The following is a 15,861-nucleotide window of genomic DNA, read 5'->3' on the forward strand; positions in this document are numbered from 1 at the left end:
AAAAAATTGTACTTAATCATAAGAATCGTGCTAAATCAAAATTATTTTGATACTTTAATTTAATTTTAGTTTTTTAATATCTAAATCGGATCACAATTATTATGAACTAAAATAGAACCAAATTTATATATATATATTTATAATTTTGTAGATGTATTATATATTTTTAATATAATTATATATATATATATAATTATGAACTAAATACAATTCAATATTATATTTTATTTTTTTATAATTTTTTAATAATTTATCATAAATATATTAAATTACTTTATATTTTTTTAATTATAAGTGTACTATTATATTATATATATACTTAATTCATAATTATATTTATATTTTATTGTTAAATATTATACAATTAATAAATAATTAAAATATATATTATATGATATATTTATACCATCCTATTATATAATATACTTAATTAGAGTTAAAGATTATGTAATTTAAAAATAACTAAAAGACATATTATATGATATATAATGTATTAATAATTAAAATTTAAATTTAAATATTAATTTAAATATAATTTTTAAAAAAATAATTTGTAAAATTATTTAAAAAATTGAGAATAAAATAAAATAAAATAAAATAACCAAAAATCATACTGAACTAGAATACAAAAATTTATTTGTTTTGCTTACTCACAAGAAGATGAACTTTAATGTCGTAAAAAATCATTTGCAAAAATAGAAAATGGCAGTTTGTCAAAACAGAAAATAATGCCTTACAAATGAACAAGTTTTGCAAGTAATATAATTAATATAAATTAAAATTTTAGAAGTTTATAATTCTCTAATCCAACAATATTACTTTTTTTTATATTTATAAAAATATTTAAAATTATAAAATTTGTTACTTTTGTTTTCTTCATTTTTCCTTTTTTTATTATTTTTAATTTTATTGTATTTTCAAGTTTTCTTTCTTATTCATATTTTCTATTTATGTTGTATTCTTATATTATATTTTAATTATCACATTTGTTATAATTTTATTTTATTATGTATTCTATTAATGTGTTTATTAAAAAAATTAATTCTACTTCTATTTTATTTTGTATTAAACTATTAATTATAATCATATTTTAATTTGTATTCAAATAATATGTCCATAAAAATAGCTCTTTTATTATTTTTTATGATTAATTTTTATTTTTATATTTAAGAAATTATAATATCAAAAATCAAGTTCTATCAACAATACATTATGCAAGGTAAAGTTTTATTTTAATTATTTTCATCAATTGTGTTAATTGCATAATAATTTAGAATTTTTTTTTTATATTCATCACTTATGAATGGTGGGTGAACTTATAAATGGATAGAAATGTCCTTTTATATTTATATTATTCATATTAAAAATATTAACAAATATAATTAATTCAAATTAAAATTTTAATCTTATTTTAAAAATAATTCTACTTATACAAAAAAAATTCAATTTTATAATTCTATAATAACCCTAATCCTATTTTTTTTTATATTTATAAAATACTTAAAAATATAAAATTTATGACATTTTTCTTCACCTTTCCTTCCTTATCATATTTAATTTAATTCTATCTTCCTGTTTTACATTCTTATATTATATATTAATAATCATATTTATTCTAATTTTATTTTAAATTATATCAATTTTATTTTAATTTAGATTAAATTATTAATTATAATTATATCTTAAATTGTACTCAAATAATGCTTAATTTATCTCTTTTTCCAACACATAACACATCATCCTATCCTATCCAACCACTTAAATTACACGTAGTGCATACGCATTGACTTGTGTTTGACATATTCAACCATATCAAAGTCCTTAGAGAATACGATGAAAATCTGTCACTTGCCTTGTAAATTCAGAAAAAAATTTCTCAGTTTCTGAAACTAAAATATTTAAGTCCTACCCATTTTACAAGTAAACGTTATGCATACTGTATAAATTTTCCTATAAATTCATGCCTAAACTTTTTCAATTTCTGACTACCAAAAATAAATAAATAAAACAAAAAAGGGAATATGGTTTCTTACCCTTACCTTCTCCTAGCTTTTTGCTTCACTGTTTCCCTGGCACAGCCATTTAAAACTGTGAACTTAGGAAATTGGCTCGTCACAGAAGGTTGGATGGACCCTTCTCGCTTTGATGGAATCACCAACAAAGATCTTCTGGTATCTAAATCCAGTTTTATATTTACCTTGAACTATGTTTATTATTTTTTTTCTTTTTTGGGTATGTTTGTAATCTCTTAGTGCTGAAATTTTCTGTTGAAGTTTCAATTTGGCGTGTGATTTTTTTCGCCATTTGGTAGGATGGAACTCGTGTCCAGTTGAAGTCTACGAAGCTGCAGAAGTATCTTCGCGCAGAAAATGGAGGTGGAACCTCTCTTCTAGGCGATAGCTCCATTCCTTCTGACTGGGAAACTTTCAGAGTAAATTCTTTAAGCAATTAATATATATACAGTACGTCAAACTCAGGTCCATTGATTGTGGTATTTGTTTTATTATATATATGCAGTTGTGGAGGATCAACGACACATATTTCAATTTGAGGGTGCTCAACAAGCAGTTTGTGGGATTGGAAACTCAAGGAAACAAACTAGTAGCAGTTTCAAACGCTGCTGGAGGCCCTGAAACATTTCACATTATAAGGAATACTGATGATCCTAATCGAGTTCGCTTTCAAGCATTAAATGGGCTATTCCTTCAGGTCGTGTGTACATATATACACTTCATCTTTAATTTGTTATCAAAGAATTTGAGACACAAATGCTAGAGAGTGAAGGATAAATTGGCGTGTATTTGTAAATTGTAATCAGGCACAGTCAGAGACATCGGTGACTGCAGATTATGCAGGCAATGCTACTGTTTGGGAAGACAGCGATCCATCTGTCTTTATAATAACGATTGTCGGAACTTTACAAGGTGAATACCAAATCACAAATGGTTATGGCCCAGATAAAGCACCTCAAGTCCTACGGGTAAGTATTGAACAAAATATGCTCATTAATCTGAATTTTTCAAGTGAGGAACCTTCTAATTAAGAATCCATGATTCCCAGGAGCACTGGAACACTTACATCACAAGCGAGGATTTCAAATTCCTGTCATCAAATAATATAGACGGTGTGAGAATTCCAGTTGGGTGGTGGATAGTACATGATCCAACACCACCAAAACCTTTTGTTGGGGGATCCTTGCAAGCCTTAGATAATGCTTTCACTTGGGCAGAGTACGTACAAGCCCACCATTTCATTTCATGGCAATTATTTATTTTTCTTTCTGTTTAAGAATGAGAACACATGGATTATAAATTCTCCTATCTTATACAGGCAATATGGAATGAAGGTAATTGTTGATTTGCATGCAGCTCAAGGTTCACAAAATGGGAATGAACACAGTGCAACAAGGGATGGCTTTCAGGAATGGGGAGATTCCTACACACCAGATACAGTAGCTGTAATAGACTTCCTAGCAGCAAGGTTTTAACGCTATTTTCTAGTTTATTCAATTTAACTATGTCAGGATGATTCTAACACAGAAAGCCATTGCTATATATTAAACAGATATGCAAACAGGAAAGGTTTTACGGCAATTGCGTTGTTGAATGAGCCAATGGCCCCAGGCATCACTCTAGACACTCTTACAAAGTATTATCAAGCAGGTTATGAAGCTGTCAGGAAGTACACTCAAACTGCTTATGTGATCCTTTCAAACAGGCTAGGACCTGCTGATCCAACGGAACTGCTCTCATTTGCAAGCACCCTTAATCGTGTAGTCATTGATGTGCATTACTACAACCTGTTTTGGGATGGTTTCACGAAAATGACTGCACAACAGAATATTGATTTCATCTATAATTCGCGTTCTAATGATCTCAGGAAAGTGACCATTGAAAATGGTCCCCTCAGTTATGTTGGTAACTCCAAACTCATATATATGTTTCTATACCCAGCAAATTCCAGCAAGAAGCCATTAAGCTAGTTTTGTGATCGATTGTAATGGAATTTTTTTGCAGGGGAATGGACTGCAGAATGGTATGTACAGGGAGCATCAACGGAAGATTACCAAAACTTTGCTAAAGCTCAACTAGAAGTTTTTGGGCGAGCCACTTTTGGATGGGCATATTGGGCTTATAGGTGTGTAGTTCCCCACTGGAGCCTGAGGTGGAATATCGAGAACAATATTATACATCTCTAGCTTTCCAACATGGGATGCTATCGCCTATAACATTATATGTAGCTGTATAACTATTAATTAAGATTTGGATGCAAGCAATTAATCAATAAATGGATATCATTGATACTTTCAAATCTTAGTCTCTGTTTGTTTCACAAAAAATATTTTTCTGAAAAATATTTTTATATTTTTTAGTGTTTAAGGGCATTTAAAAAAATTGATCCACTGAAAAATATTTTCTTGATTCAAAGAAAACTAAGTTATTTTTAAGAAAAATGACTTTCATTTTTTTTTTTAATCATTTCTATTTTCTAAACTTTAAAAATTTTATTAAAATATGAGCAAAATTATATATACATGAAATAAATAAATATCATTAATTTAACATTTTAACCAAATAATGGAAAATATTTTCATGGATTTGAAAATATTTTTAATATATAAGTCATTTTCTGTGAAATAAACGAAGTCTTAATACATGTTAAATTATATATTTTGAAATAAATATTTTAATTTTTTAATACATGTTAAATTATATAATTAAATGATTTGCTAAAATTAATTTATATTTATTATATATGTAGTAGAAAATAATTAAATTATATTATAAATTATAATAATTAAATTACATTATATTAAAATTTAAATAGTATTTATATTTAAGAAAATAAACTTTAATAGCTCAAAGCTATGTAATTTTGAGTTTTATTAATTTAATAAAACCTAAAATCCTATAAATAAAGCCTTTAGATTTTTTTTTTTTCCCTTTCTAGAGGCGGGGTGAATTGTATGGTTTGAGTTTGCATTATGATTTGTTTGAGAGAAATTGGGAATGAGGTGATGGGAAAGTGAAGAAAATTTTGATTTTGTTTATGCTATTGAGAAAATTTATAATTTTGTTATTTATTTGTAATATTCTTGTTGTTGCCAAATTAAAAAAATTAAGTTTTTTTTAGAGAAAAATATATTTTATTAAATAAAAATAAATACCAACTTAAAAGTTCAAATCATTTTACTATTATATTTTTCACAATGAAAAAAAAAAATTATCGAATCTAATCGTGTTGAAAAAACATTTAACTTTTCAAGCACATCTCACTTAATAATGATTTATAATAACTGTTTGATTTTATAGTCTTTCTATGAGTCAAATCTATCAACCTTTAAATTATTAACCTCTTACTCTAGAAAATATTTACACCTCATGCTGTAATTCTATTCAAATAAAAAAAAATAAAAAAACATTCAACCACTTTATAAAATAGAGACAAAACAAATCACCAACTAGGAAAAATAACTCTATAAAAATAAAGATAAACAAAATAAATTCTGACTATATATATATATATATATAAAAAGTAAATAAAGCAAGAAATAAATCCAACAACATATATTTAAAATTTGTTTTAAAAGAATACAGATCTAAAAACTATTTAAAAAAAAAAATCACCAATTACCACCTTAAAGACATCAGAAGAAAAGAAGAAAAGAGCAGAGGAAGAAAAGGGGAGGAGGTTTTCTAAACAGGAGGAGAGTCAATATCTCTAAATTTGACATTTTCCTATTGTTATTATTTGTGTCATAAATTAATTTATAAATGAATAATAACATTGCATAGAAATTTTAATGGAATTTAAATTAAAATTTAGTAATTTTTATAATACCCAATACAACCACCACAATTAAGGAATGAGGAGTTAAAAAAAAAAAAAAAACCATGATAGTTTGGCATATTGCACAAAATCACAAATTCCCAATCACTAAAGGGTGAAAAACAAAAAGGAAAAATAAGAAAATGAAATGGGGAATCATGGAAACATTCTAAATATCCAAATGAAAAGCAGCAAAATAAGAAATTTTTTTTTTGTGTGAAGTCCCAGGCAACAGCAGTAACAAAGGTCCATCAACCTGGTATGGGCTTTTGCATCATCCTTTGAATTCTTAATCCGAATCCTCATAAATTTCTCCATCATCAGACAACTCGTCAAAAGATCTAATGTCAAGCTGGTAGCGAAGAATACCCCCAATTCCGCCAAACCCTCTGCAAAATTGTGATCCCTCTTGAGATTTGTTTGTAACAAATTCAAGCGTGCAACCAAATCGCTTGTATTCATTGGCAAACCACTCAAGCAAAGGCATTTTTTCCTGAACCTCCAACTCTGCAGAGTTAGCTGCATCCCTGAAGTTACTCTGATCAGCCTCTTGCTCCTTGTTCAAGTGCTTTATAATCATTTCACCTGTAACACTGTTTTTCAGAACATATCGATTAATATCTAGATTTTCCCACACAATAAGGGTTTCAACAGCACCCATTTCCAGAGCCTTCAATGTATCATCAACACCAAAGACATACTTTCCAGTATCCTGGCTGATCTCCTCAAAGTATTTCCCAATCAACCGTTTTTCCTGTATGAACTTTACATTTGATAGAATCTCAGCTGAAAGTTCAATAGCTTGGTTGAAACCGTTCTCTCCCCCATAAGAAACATCAACCACATTCAATATCTTGGCTTGCAAACGAGGATCAAACATATCTGACTGGCTCAGCTCAGTTTTGAAGTCTGCTGAACCTGCCAGTATCAGCCCAGAAACATTTGGCTGACTGGTGGCAGGATTGATGAAGAACTGCGTGGCAAGCTCGGCAGTTTTCCTAACATAGTTGTGTCGTTTTTCCATCCGAAGTCGAGCAAAACGAAGGGCAGACTGCCCTCCTCTTCCATGCTTCTTTGGTAAATCAACAGTAAATTTATGAAGCACTTCTCGTGTGTTACCACTTAATGTCCCAAACAGGGTGCCGTTCCCATCCATGACAATAAAACCAAACTTGTCGTCAGATTCTAAGAGTTCATTGAGTGCTTCTGTGTGAAACTTGTTGTCACAAAGGTAAAGTGATGCATTTATAGGTTTGAAAGGCTCAAAATCAATTGTCACCTTCTTTTCCTTCCCATCTTCAGTAACAACTGTTCCAGTATAAAGCACCAGCCCATTGGGAGGAACCTTGTTATAAAGTTTCAGCCTCTGTTGAGCAGATGTAATGGCAGCCAAGACAGACTGGCGGTTGACCCTACTTTTAATGTTTGAAGCAGTTCCAAATTCATCACCCAGCATCTTTGTGACCCGAGATATCTGATCACGAGGAGGCATTATAAGAGATATCATGCTTGTACCATTACCCCTTGCTGACTCCAATGCCTTGATTAACTTTTTGATTTTCCATATTTCAATATTCTTATCTGATTCATGACCATCTGCCATTCTGAGCAAAGAAAGACACCAGATAGATATATACCCTACACAGGCTTGTGCCAACAATAAATAGTCAGGACGGTAAGCAATCCAACAGAAAAAGGAATTAAAATGAGTTTCTGAATAATCAATTAAGTAGAAAATAAAAAGTACACAACAACAACTTTTAACATCATTGCTGGAATTCATATTATGAATCATTATTTCTTTTCCAAAACTGAGAGAACTTTGCACACAAAGTTACAATCAATGTAATGTGTACACTTGCATTTAGGTAAAAATCCAAGCAAGTAATAGGGAGAACTAGGCATTCTCATTTACCAATCTAATCTACATATTCTCATGCTGCAATGATATGTACTTCATACAAAAAAATTATGGACAAATATTGGTGTAAAAACATTTTGATTATTGAGGATGTTCATTAAGTTTGTCCTCGAGTACTTGAGAAGTTTTGACAAGAAAAAGTGGGCAACAAAATCAGCATATCATACAAATCAACAAATTGTTCCTGGCACAGGCAAAGCTGAAACCTACCTAATTCTAGCAATGCTATCGCTTACAAACATTCTGCCTCAGGAGCATATCAAATAGAAATACAGGTGGAGCGATCATAAATCTATTAAAGGAACAAAGTCTAATCTGATATCTAGAAAAGGCGTGTTATGGCAATTTTTCAGTAATACAATAGCCAAAGTCAAACTCTCAAAATATTAAGACAGCACATCAAAGGGACATGTAAAACTTTCACATGGATGTCAATGCATGTAGCAAATCCCTAAAGATAGAAATAAGACCTGTCCAAGAAAGCACAGGCCTTATCTTTAATCATTTGAGCTGTGCACAAATAAGCTAGATGGCATTTTAACACCATTTTAAATTCAAATGGCATCACAACACTATGATCATTAACATCATTATACGCCTTAGCCACCCGACTACGATAAGAAATTATATTAATCAAGTGGTAACTATTAGTAACACCAATGCCTCAAAACCTGTATTCTAGTCCAGCTAAGTTTGCAGCATTTTAAAACTCAGTGAAATTCCATTTCACAAGGGCAAGTGGTATCATCTATTACATTAAAAAAAACCCAAATCCCATCAGTATACTTCCCAATGTTGAAAGTAGTGTAGTAGTAATAATGTTGAATATAAAATATCTGTTGGTTAGAAGATTCCAAGCGTAGTATTCATAAATTGGGACTAGGAATCCAGGACAATTACAAAAGTTAGAAGCTCCAGACTCTAGATTCAGCCTAAGTTCTGACTCTCACTTAACTAGAGATCTTGTTATCTATCAGGAAGCTCCAGACTCTAGATTGAGCCTAAGTTCTGACTCTCACTTAACTAGAGATCTTGTTATCTATCAGGAAGCTCCAGACTCTAGATTGAGCCTAAGTTCTGACTCTCACTTAACTAGAGATCTTGTTATATACCTCAAAACCTGTATTCTAGTCCAGCTAAGTTTGCAGCATTTTAAAACTCAGTGAAATTCCATTTCACAAGGGCAAGTGGTATCATCTATTACATTAAAGCTTGCCCCCACACCCCACCCCACCCCCCACGCCCACCCCACGCCCCCCCCCCCCAAAAAAAAAAAAAAAAAAAAAACCAAATCCCATCAGTATACTTCCCAATGTTGAAAGTAGTGTAGTAGTAATAATGTTGAATATAAAATATCTGTTGGTTAGAAGATTCCAAGCATAGTATTTGTAGAAAGAGATGTAGAAAGAGATGATTCTCATTGATTTCAATTAATCTGTACATGGGTATTTATATACAATTGATTCCTATAATTGTGTTATACTAATTAGGAAGAAATCCTAAATAAGAAATCCTAAATAGGAATACAGAATACAGAATATACACAGAAATAATATAATGATTGACTTTCCATAACACTCCCCCTCAAGTTGGAGCATAGATGTTAATCATGCCCAACTTGTTACAAATGTAGTCAATCCTAGCTCCATTCAGAGCTTTTGTGAAAATATCTCCTAACTGCTCTCCAGTTTTGATATGTCCTGTTGAGATGATCTGTTGTTGAATCTTTTCACGAACAAAGTGACAATCAATCTCAATATGTTTGGTCCGCTCATGAAATACCGGATTAGAAGCAATATGGAGAGCAGCTTGATTATCACACCACAATTTCGCAGGTTGGGGGGTCTTAAAACCTGTCTCATCTAGTAATTGAAATATCCACATTACCTCACATACTGATTGTGCCATGGCTCTGTATTCGGATTCAGCACTAGATCGAGAAACTACACTCTGCTTCTTGCTTTTCCAAGACACCAAATTTCCTCCAACAAAAACGCAATATCCAGTAGTTGACCTCCTATCAACCTTAGATCCAGCCCAGTCGGCATCTGAAAAACATTCAACATTCAAATGCCCATGATTACCATATAACAAACCTCTTCCTGGAGCTCCCTTCAGATAGCACAAGATTTGTCCCAAGGCTTCCCAATGAGCAACAGTTGGGGAAGACATAAACTGACTTACCACACTAACGGCATAAGCAATGTCAGGACGAGTGACAGTAAGGTAGTTCAATTTTCCTACCAATCTCATGTATATATCTGGATCTTCAAACAACTCACTATCCCACACTTGATTGTAAATTTGGAGTCATTGGTGCACTACAAGGCTTAGCACCTAATTTTCCTGTCTCTGTCAATAGATCGATGACATATTTTCTTTGAGACAAGAAAATACCCTTCTTACTTCTCATAACTTCAATACCCAAAAAATACTTTAATAATCCCAAGTCTTTGGTGCAAACTGGTTTGGAGGAAGGTTTTAAGAGATGAAATACTGCAGAGTCACTCCCGGTGATGATAATGTCATCCACATAGACTACTGGAGAATTAGACCACCTCATTGCTTATAAAATCTTGAGTGATCACACTTACTCTTTTGCATACCAAATTCTGTCTTGTTTCACTGAATCTCCCAAACCAGGACCTAGGACTTTGTTTCAAGCCCTAAAGAGACTTCTGAAGCCTACAAACTTTATCCAACTCCCCCTGAGCAACAAACCCAGGTGGTTGCTCCATCTACACCTCCTCCGAAGATCACCATGAAGGAAAGCATTCTTGATATCCAATTGGTGCAGGGCCAATCATATGTAGTGCTAAAGAGATAAACAAGCGAGCAGTAAGTTTAGCTACGGAGAAAAAGTGTCGAGTAATCAACCCCATCTGCCTGAGCCTATCCTTGTGCCACAATGTGTGCTTTTAACCCATCCACAGAACCCTCCGGATTTACCTTTACTGTAAATACCCATTTTCAACCAACAGTTTTCTTACCAGTGGGCAAAGCTTGATTCCCATGTACCATTAGCATCTAAAGCCTCCATTTCTTCTTTCATAGCAAAGACACCACGGGATGAGACAAAGGCCTCACCAATGATATTAGGGATAGGAGCGAGTCTAAAGAAGTAACAAAACACCGAGAACAAGAAGACAATTGATTATAAGAAACAAAAGAAGAGATAGGGTAAGTACATGAACGCGTTTACCTTTACGAAGAGCAATGGGTAAATCTAGATCGAGAATCATGATCGGTATGAGGTCTGAGGATCTCCCAACGAAGTAGCTAGTGGAGGATCCGAGTCGGTAATCTCCAATCTCTGAATAAACATGAACAACGGAGGCCGAGTAGGTCTAGAGACGTAAGAAAGCAGTGTGAGAGAGGACTAGACATTGATTGGGCAAGATATATTAAGATATCATCCTCCTCCCCGACTCTCATACACGGATGATTGAGAAAAAAATGGAGTGGACTCAAAAATGTGACATCTGCAGAAACAAGATAACGATTAAGAGTAGGAGAAAGCAATGTACCCTTTTTGAATCGGAGTACCCAAGGAAGACACATTTGAGAGACTTTGGATCCAATTTAGTAATCATGACCGAACATCACGTACAAAACAAGTACAACCAAAAATACGGGGTTCAACAGAAACAAAGATTTTGTAGGGAACAAAGCGGTATAAGGAATATCCCCATTAAGGATGACGGCATACGATTGATCAAAAACATGCCGTAGAAAGCGCATCCGCCCAAAAGTGTTTAGGAACTTTCATCCGAAAAGAAGAGCACGAGTTACCTCAAGAAGATGCCGATTTTTCTTTCGCCACGCCATTTTGGGATGGGGTATCCACACGGAAGATCGATGAAGAATGCCATTTTGTGTCATGTAAGACTAAATTGTCTTTGAAAAATATTCTTTAGCATTGTCACTTCTTAATATGCGCATGAAATATTAAATTGAGTTTTGATTTCATTACAAAAGGCACAAAAGATAGAAAACAACTCGAGCGATTCTTCATTAAATATAACCAAGTAACACGAGTAATCATCAACAAAAGTAACAAAATAACGAAATCCAGTTTAGAAGTAAGAACAAGGACCCCAAACATCGTAATGAACTAACTCAAAAGGGGATGAAGCCCGTTTATTGACTCTAGACACGAAGGCAAGCGATGATGTTTTGCAAACCGACACGACTCACATTCTAGTCTTGATAAAGATCAAATCGAGGACACAACTTCTTCATGGTAGACAAAGAAGGATGACCCAATCTACAATGAGCTTCAAGAGGTGTTACTGATCGGAGCAAACAAGCGACCGCGGTACATGATTTTCGAATGTAGAGACCACGACTCACGCGTCCTCTACCAATAATCGCTTGTCGTAAGATCCTCAAACAAACACCGATCGAAAAAAGGAAATAGAACAATTTAAGGTACGAGTAAGTTTACTAATGAAAGTAGATTAAAAGAGAAATTTGGTAGACACAAAGCAGATGACAAAGAAATTGACGAAGTCGGATTCGATTCGTAACCCATGACACAAGAAGTAGAACCATCGGCTAAAGTATGATGAGGAAGTGGGATTAGACAAAAGCGGATAGAAGACTAGAATTACTGTCATGTGATCTGTTGCACGAGAATCAATAACCCATTTGGATGAGGAAGACACAAGGCATGTAGTGGATTTACGACTCGTGATCGCGATGATAGGGGAACTGGTAGGCTTTAGAGATGCACGATCTTGGGAAAAGCGTGCAAAATCTTCTGAGATACCAAAGCAGTTTTCTCGGAGGAAGATACCGTAGAATCCTCTCACGCCATATTTGCCATCTGTGATCGTGATTTTTCCTCTGAAGTCTGCGGACAATTATATTTTGTATGGCTGTGCTCATGACAATAATAACAAATGACTCCTCTTGAGTCTGATTAGAACTAGCCTCTCCATTACGCTGATTATTTACATTGCTGTAATTCCTCCTCTACTTCCTCTTCTATTACCTGTTGTCCATTTGGATTACGGCTAATAAGAGCACTCTTGGCGTGTGAAGATTGGGTACTCTGCACGAAGGACCCGTGTGAATGTTTCATGCAAAGAGGAAATCTCGAGCGGAAAGAATCGAGATTTAGCGATCTCATACTCGAAGGAAGGCACAAGAAAACTCATAACGATTGCTCCGTTGGGCTCTTGAACTTTCACATCGTAACTAAAAGGCAACAATACATTAAGTTCCTCATATACCCGTTTAAAATCCATAAAATAAGCCGTGAGAGACTTATTCTCTTTCTCAAAGACGGTAGAATGCCTTACAAACATCATAAATACGGGAGATATTCCCTTTACGAATCTGTAAAATCTAAGTAATCCATCAATTCTTTAACAAATTCCACGTGATTAATTAAACTAATTACCTCACCGTGAATCGAGTTCAAGCCGCAAAAACAACCGAGCGTCCTCCCTTAGCCAAGTTTGTTGTGTATCATCGATGAGGTGGATCTTTAGTAAGGTGATCATCCTTATCAATGCTACGCAAATAGACCCTAACGATCTTACTCCACTCCGGGTAATTTGAACCATTAAGTTTGTGTTCGTGATCTTAGTCATCATCGAATCACATCGTAAATAACATTCTTATTGTCCGCCATTTGTTGAGACAAAGAAACTAACCAAAACGCTAATCCAAAGTCTTGTGACAACAAAATAATCCAAAATCACAAATCAAGTAAATACGAAATAGGATCGAGAGCCAAACCTCGAAGTCCTTTAATGGTGTCTTGGATCGAACAAAGACACAGTGGTGGAATGAGGGGATTGAGGCGACGCGGCAATGTTGATCGAATCGAAGCAGTAGGTCGCCAAGGTCTCTCTGGTGGGTGGTGAGAACAAATAGTCACCCTAGATGGCTGCTCGATACCATGTAGAAAGAGATGTAGAAAGAGATGATTCTCATTGATTTCAATTAATCTGTACATGGGTATTTATATACAATTGATTCCTATAATTGTGTTATACTAATTAGGAAGAAATCCTAAATAAGAAATCCTAAATAGGAATACAGAATACAGAATATACACAGAAATAATATAATGATTGACTTTCCATAACAGTATTCATAAATTGGGACTAGGAATCCTGGACAATTACAAAAGTTAGAAGCTCCAGACTCTAGATTCAGTTCTTACTCTCACTTAACTAGAGATCTTGTTATATATCAGGAAGCTCCAGACTCTAGATTAAGCCTAAGTTCTGACTCTCACTTAACTAGAGATCTTGTTATATACCTCAAAACCTGTATTCTAGTCCAGCTAAGTTTGCAGCATTTTAAAACTCAGCGAAATTTCATTTCACAAGGGCAAGTGGTATCATCTATTACATTAAAAAAAACCCAAATCCCATCAGTATACTTCCCAATGTTGAAAGTAGTGTAGTAGTAATAATGTTGAATATAAAATATCTGTTGGTTAGAAGATTCTAAGCGTAGTATTCATAAATTGGGACTAGGAATCCAGGACAATTACAAAAGTTAGAAGCTCCAGACTCTAGATTCAGCCTAAGTTCAGACTCTCACTTAACTAGAGATCTTGTTATATATCAGGAAGCTCCAGACTCTAGATTAAGCCTAAGTTCTGACTCTCACTTAACTAGAGATCTAGTTATATATCAGGACTTTCATAAATGAAATTAGTTATATATACCCTTCTCATGGAACATTTCAAAATCTGCAAATAAAGTAATTTCTAATAAGATCTCAAAGCAAATCGTACTTTGATCCTTCTAATCAAATTGAATTCACTAAGAAACTTAACAAAGCGCATAAATTAGAAATATCAGTTTCTACTAGCAGAACAGAAAGAAAGAAAGAAAGACAGATAACCCTCTAAAGAAGCAAGCTAAGTAGAGAGAAAAATCAAGACCCGAAAGAAGGACATGATGAATCAAAGTAGCGAAGAATAGATGGAAAAGAATTACAAAAACCCACCAAAAAAATAAAGAACAGTAAGAAGTGAAATTAAAGAGTAATACCTGGAGAATAAGATTGAAGGTGACGATGGATTGGATTGGATTGGATTTGACTGGATTGAAGACTCCTGTTTGCTCTCCCTCTCTTTCCCTCGTCTCACAAAACAGTCAGACAAGTGAATGAGCATCTTTAGGGTTTCCAGTTGCCGCTGCTGTGCAGCTACTTCACCTGTCCTTTTCCGCACAAACATTCATAATTTTTTTTTTTTTACATGTGTCTTTTTTTTTTTTCAACACTAAAAAAAAATTGATTCACAAATGAATTTTATGTTTTATATATTTCGTCTGAATATAAATTAAAATTTTGATTTTCTAAAATAAACTGTAAATAAAATTAATTTCTTTTAAATTTAATAAAATTTGAAATAAACATTACGAAACATAAATAATATTTCTTTTAAAAAATTCATTATAAAAAAATTTCATTCGATCATTCATTTTAATATATTTATTAATTAAAAAATTTATTAAGTATCATTAATTAATTAAAAAAAGAGAGATTTATTCTTATTAATTTTTTCATATCCAACCACTTCATTCGTAAATTAGTAATAAGAATGGACAATTATTAAAATTATAATAATTTTAACAAAATTTTTATTCTTATATAATTATCACATATATATACTTCACATTTAAAATGAGATCTCAAGATATCAACCTTGACATGCCCAACTCACATAGAGATAAGGCACACTAAAATACTTAATACTCTCTTATTTTTAATCAAACGCTTCTTTTTTATGATAATGAATTATTATTAAATTCATAATAATTTTAACAGAGTTCTTATTTCTATATAATTCGTATACACACACTTTACATTCAACGTGACATTTCAAAAAACCATCTAAATTGCTTTCTACCTTGTAAAAAGAAAATGTTCACGTAAAATCTTTCATAATAAATTTATTATATTATAATACACATGAATTTATTTTGTATTATTAATATATAGTTAATTGTTATAAATTTGTTAGGTATAAAATTTTCTTTTGATAAAGTAGAAATCATAATTTTTTAATTGTGTTCTTCAGTGCATTTTAAGAAATGAGAGCAAATGAATTTCAATTATGAAATTATATTAAATATAAA

General features: G+C 32.5%; 2 protein-coding genes across 4 annotated transcripts; one reads left to right on the plus strand and one right to left on the minus strand.

Annotated features, from left to right (window-relative positions):
* The first annotated feature begins 1,922 nt into the window (after positions 1-1,922).
* LOC110644729 (probable glucan 1,3-beta-glucosidase A) lies at positions 1,923-4,298 on the plus strand. Of its 2 annotated transcripts, none has more exons than XM_058149309.1 (8): positions 1,923-2,171; positions 2,312-2,431; positions 2,518-2,709; positions 2,819-2,980; positions 3,061-3,230; positions 3,331-3,480; positions 3,565-3,913; positions 4,017-4,223. In XM_058149309.1, exons 1-8 carry the CDS (start codon positions 2,022-2,024, stop codon positions 4,089-4,091), a joined length of 1,368 nt encoding a protein of 455 aa, XP_058005292.1. In that variant the 5' UTR covers positions 1,923-2,021; the 3' UTR covers positions 4,092-4,223. The 2 variants fall into 2 exon arrangements, with proteins under 2 accessions (XP_058005292.1, XP_021653340.2); XM_021797648.2 differs by having other exon boundaries at positions 1,926-2,171; positions 3,565-3,917; positions 4,017-4,298.
* Positions 4,299-5,794: 1,496 nt separating this feature from the next.
* LOC110644725 (eukaryotic peptide chain release factor subunit 1-3) lies at positions 5,795-15,004 on the minus strand. Of its 2 annotated transcripts, none has more exons than XM_058148682.1 (2): positions 14,770-15,004; positions 5,795-7,467 (listed from the first exon to the last, which is right to left on the minus strand). In XM_058148682.1, exon 2 carries the CDS (start codon positions 7,430-7,432, stop codon positions 6,119-6,121), a length of 1,314 nt encoding a protein of 437 aa, XP_058004665.1. In that variant the 5' UTR covers positions 7,433-7,467; positions 14,770-15,004; the 3' UTR covers positions 5,795-6,118. The 2 variants fall into 2 exon arrangements, with proteins under 2 accessions (XP_058004665.1, XP_021653336.2); XM_021797644.2 differs by having other exon boundaries at positions 5,795-7,476.
* Between the last annotated feature and the right edge of the window lie 857 nt (positions 15,005-15,861).

Source organism: Hevea brasiliensis, chromosome 6 (genome assembly GCF_030052815.1).
Source record: "Hevea brasiliensis isolate MT/VB/25A 57/8 chromosome 6, ASM3005281v1, whole genome shotgun sequence".
Lineage (NCBI taxonomy): Eukaryota > Viridiplantae > Streptophyta > Magnoliopsida > Malpighiales > Euphorbiaceae > Hevea > Hevea brasiliensis.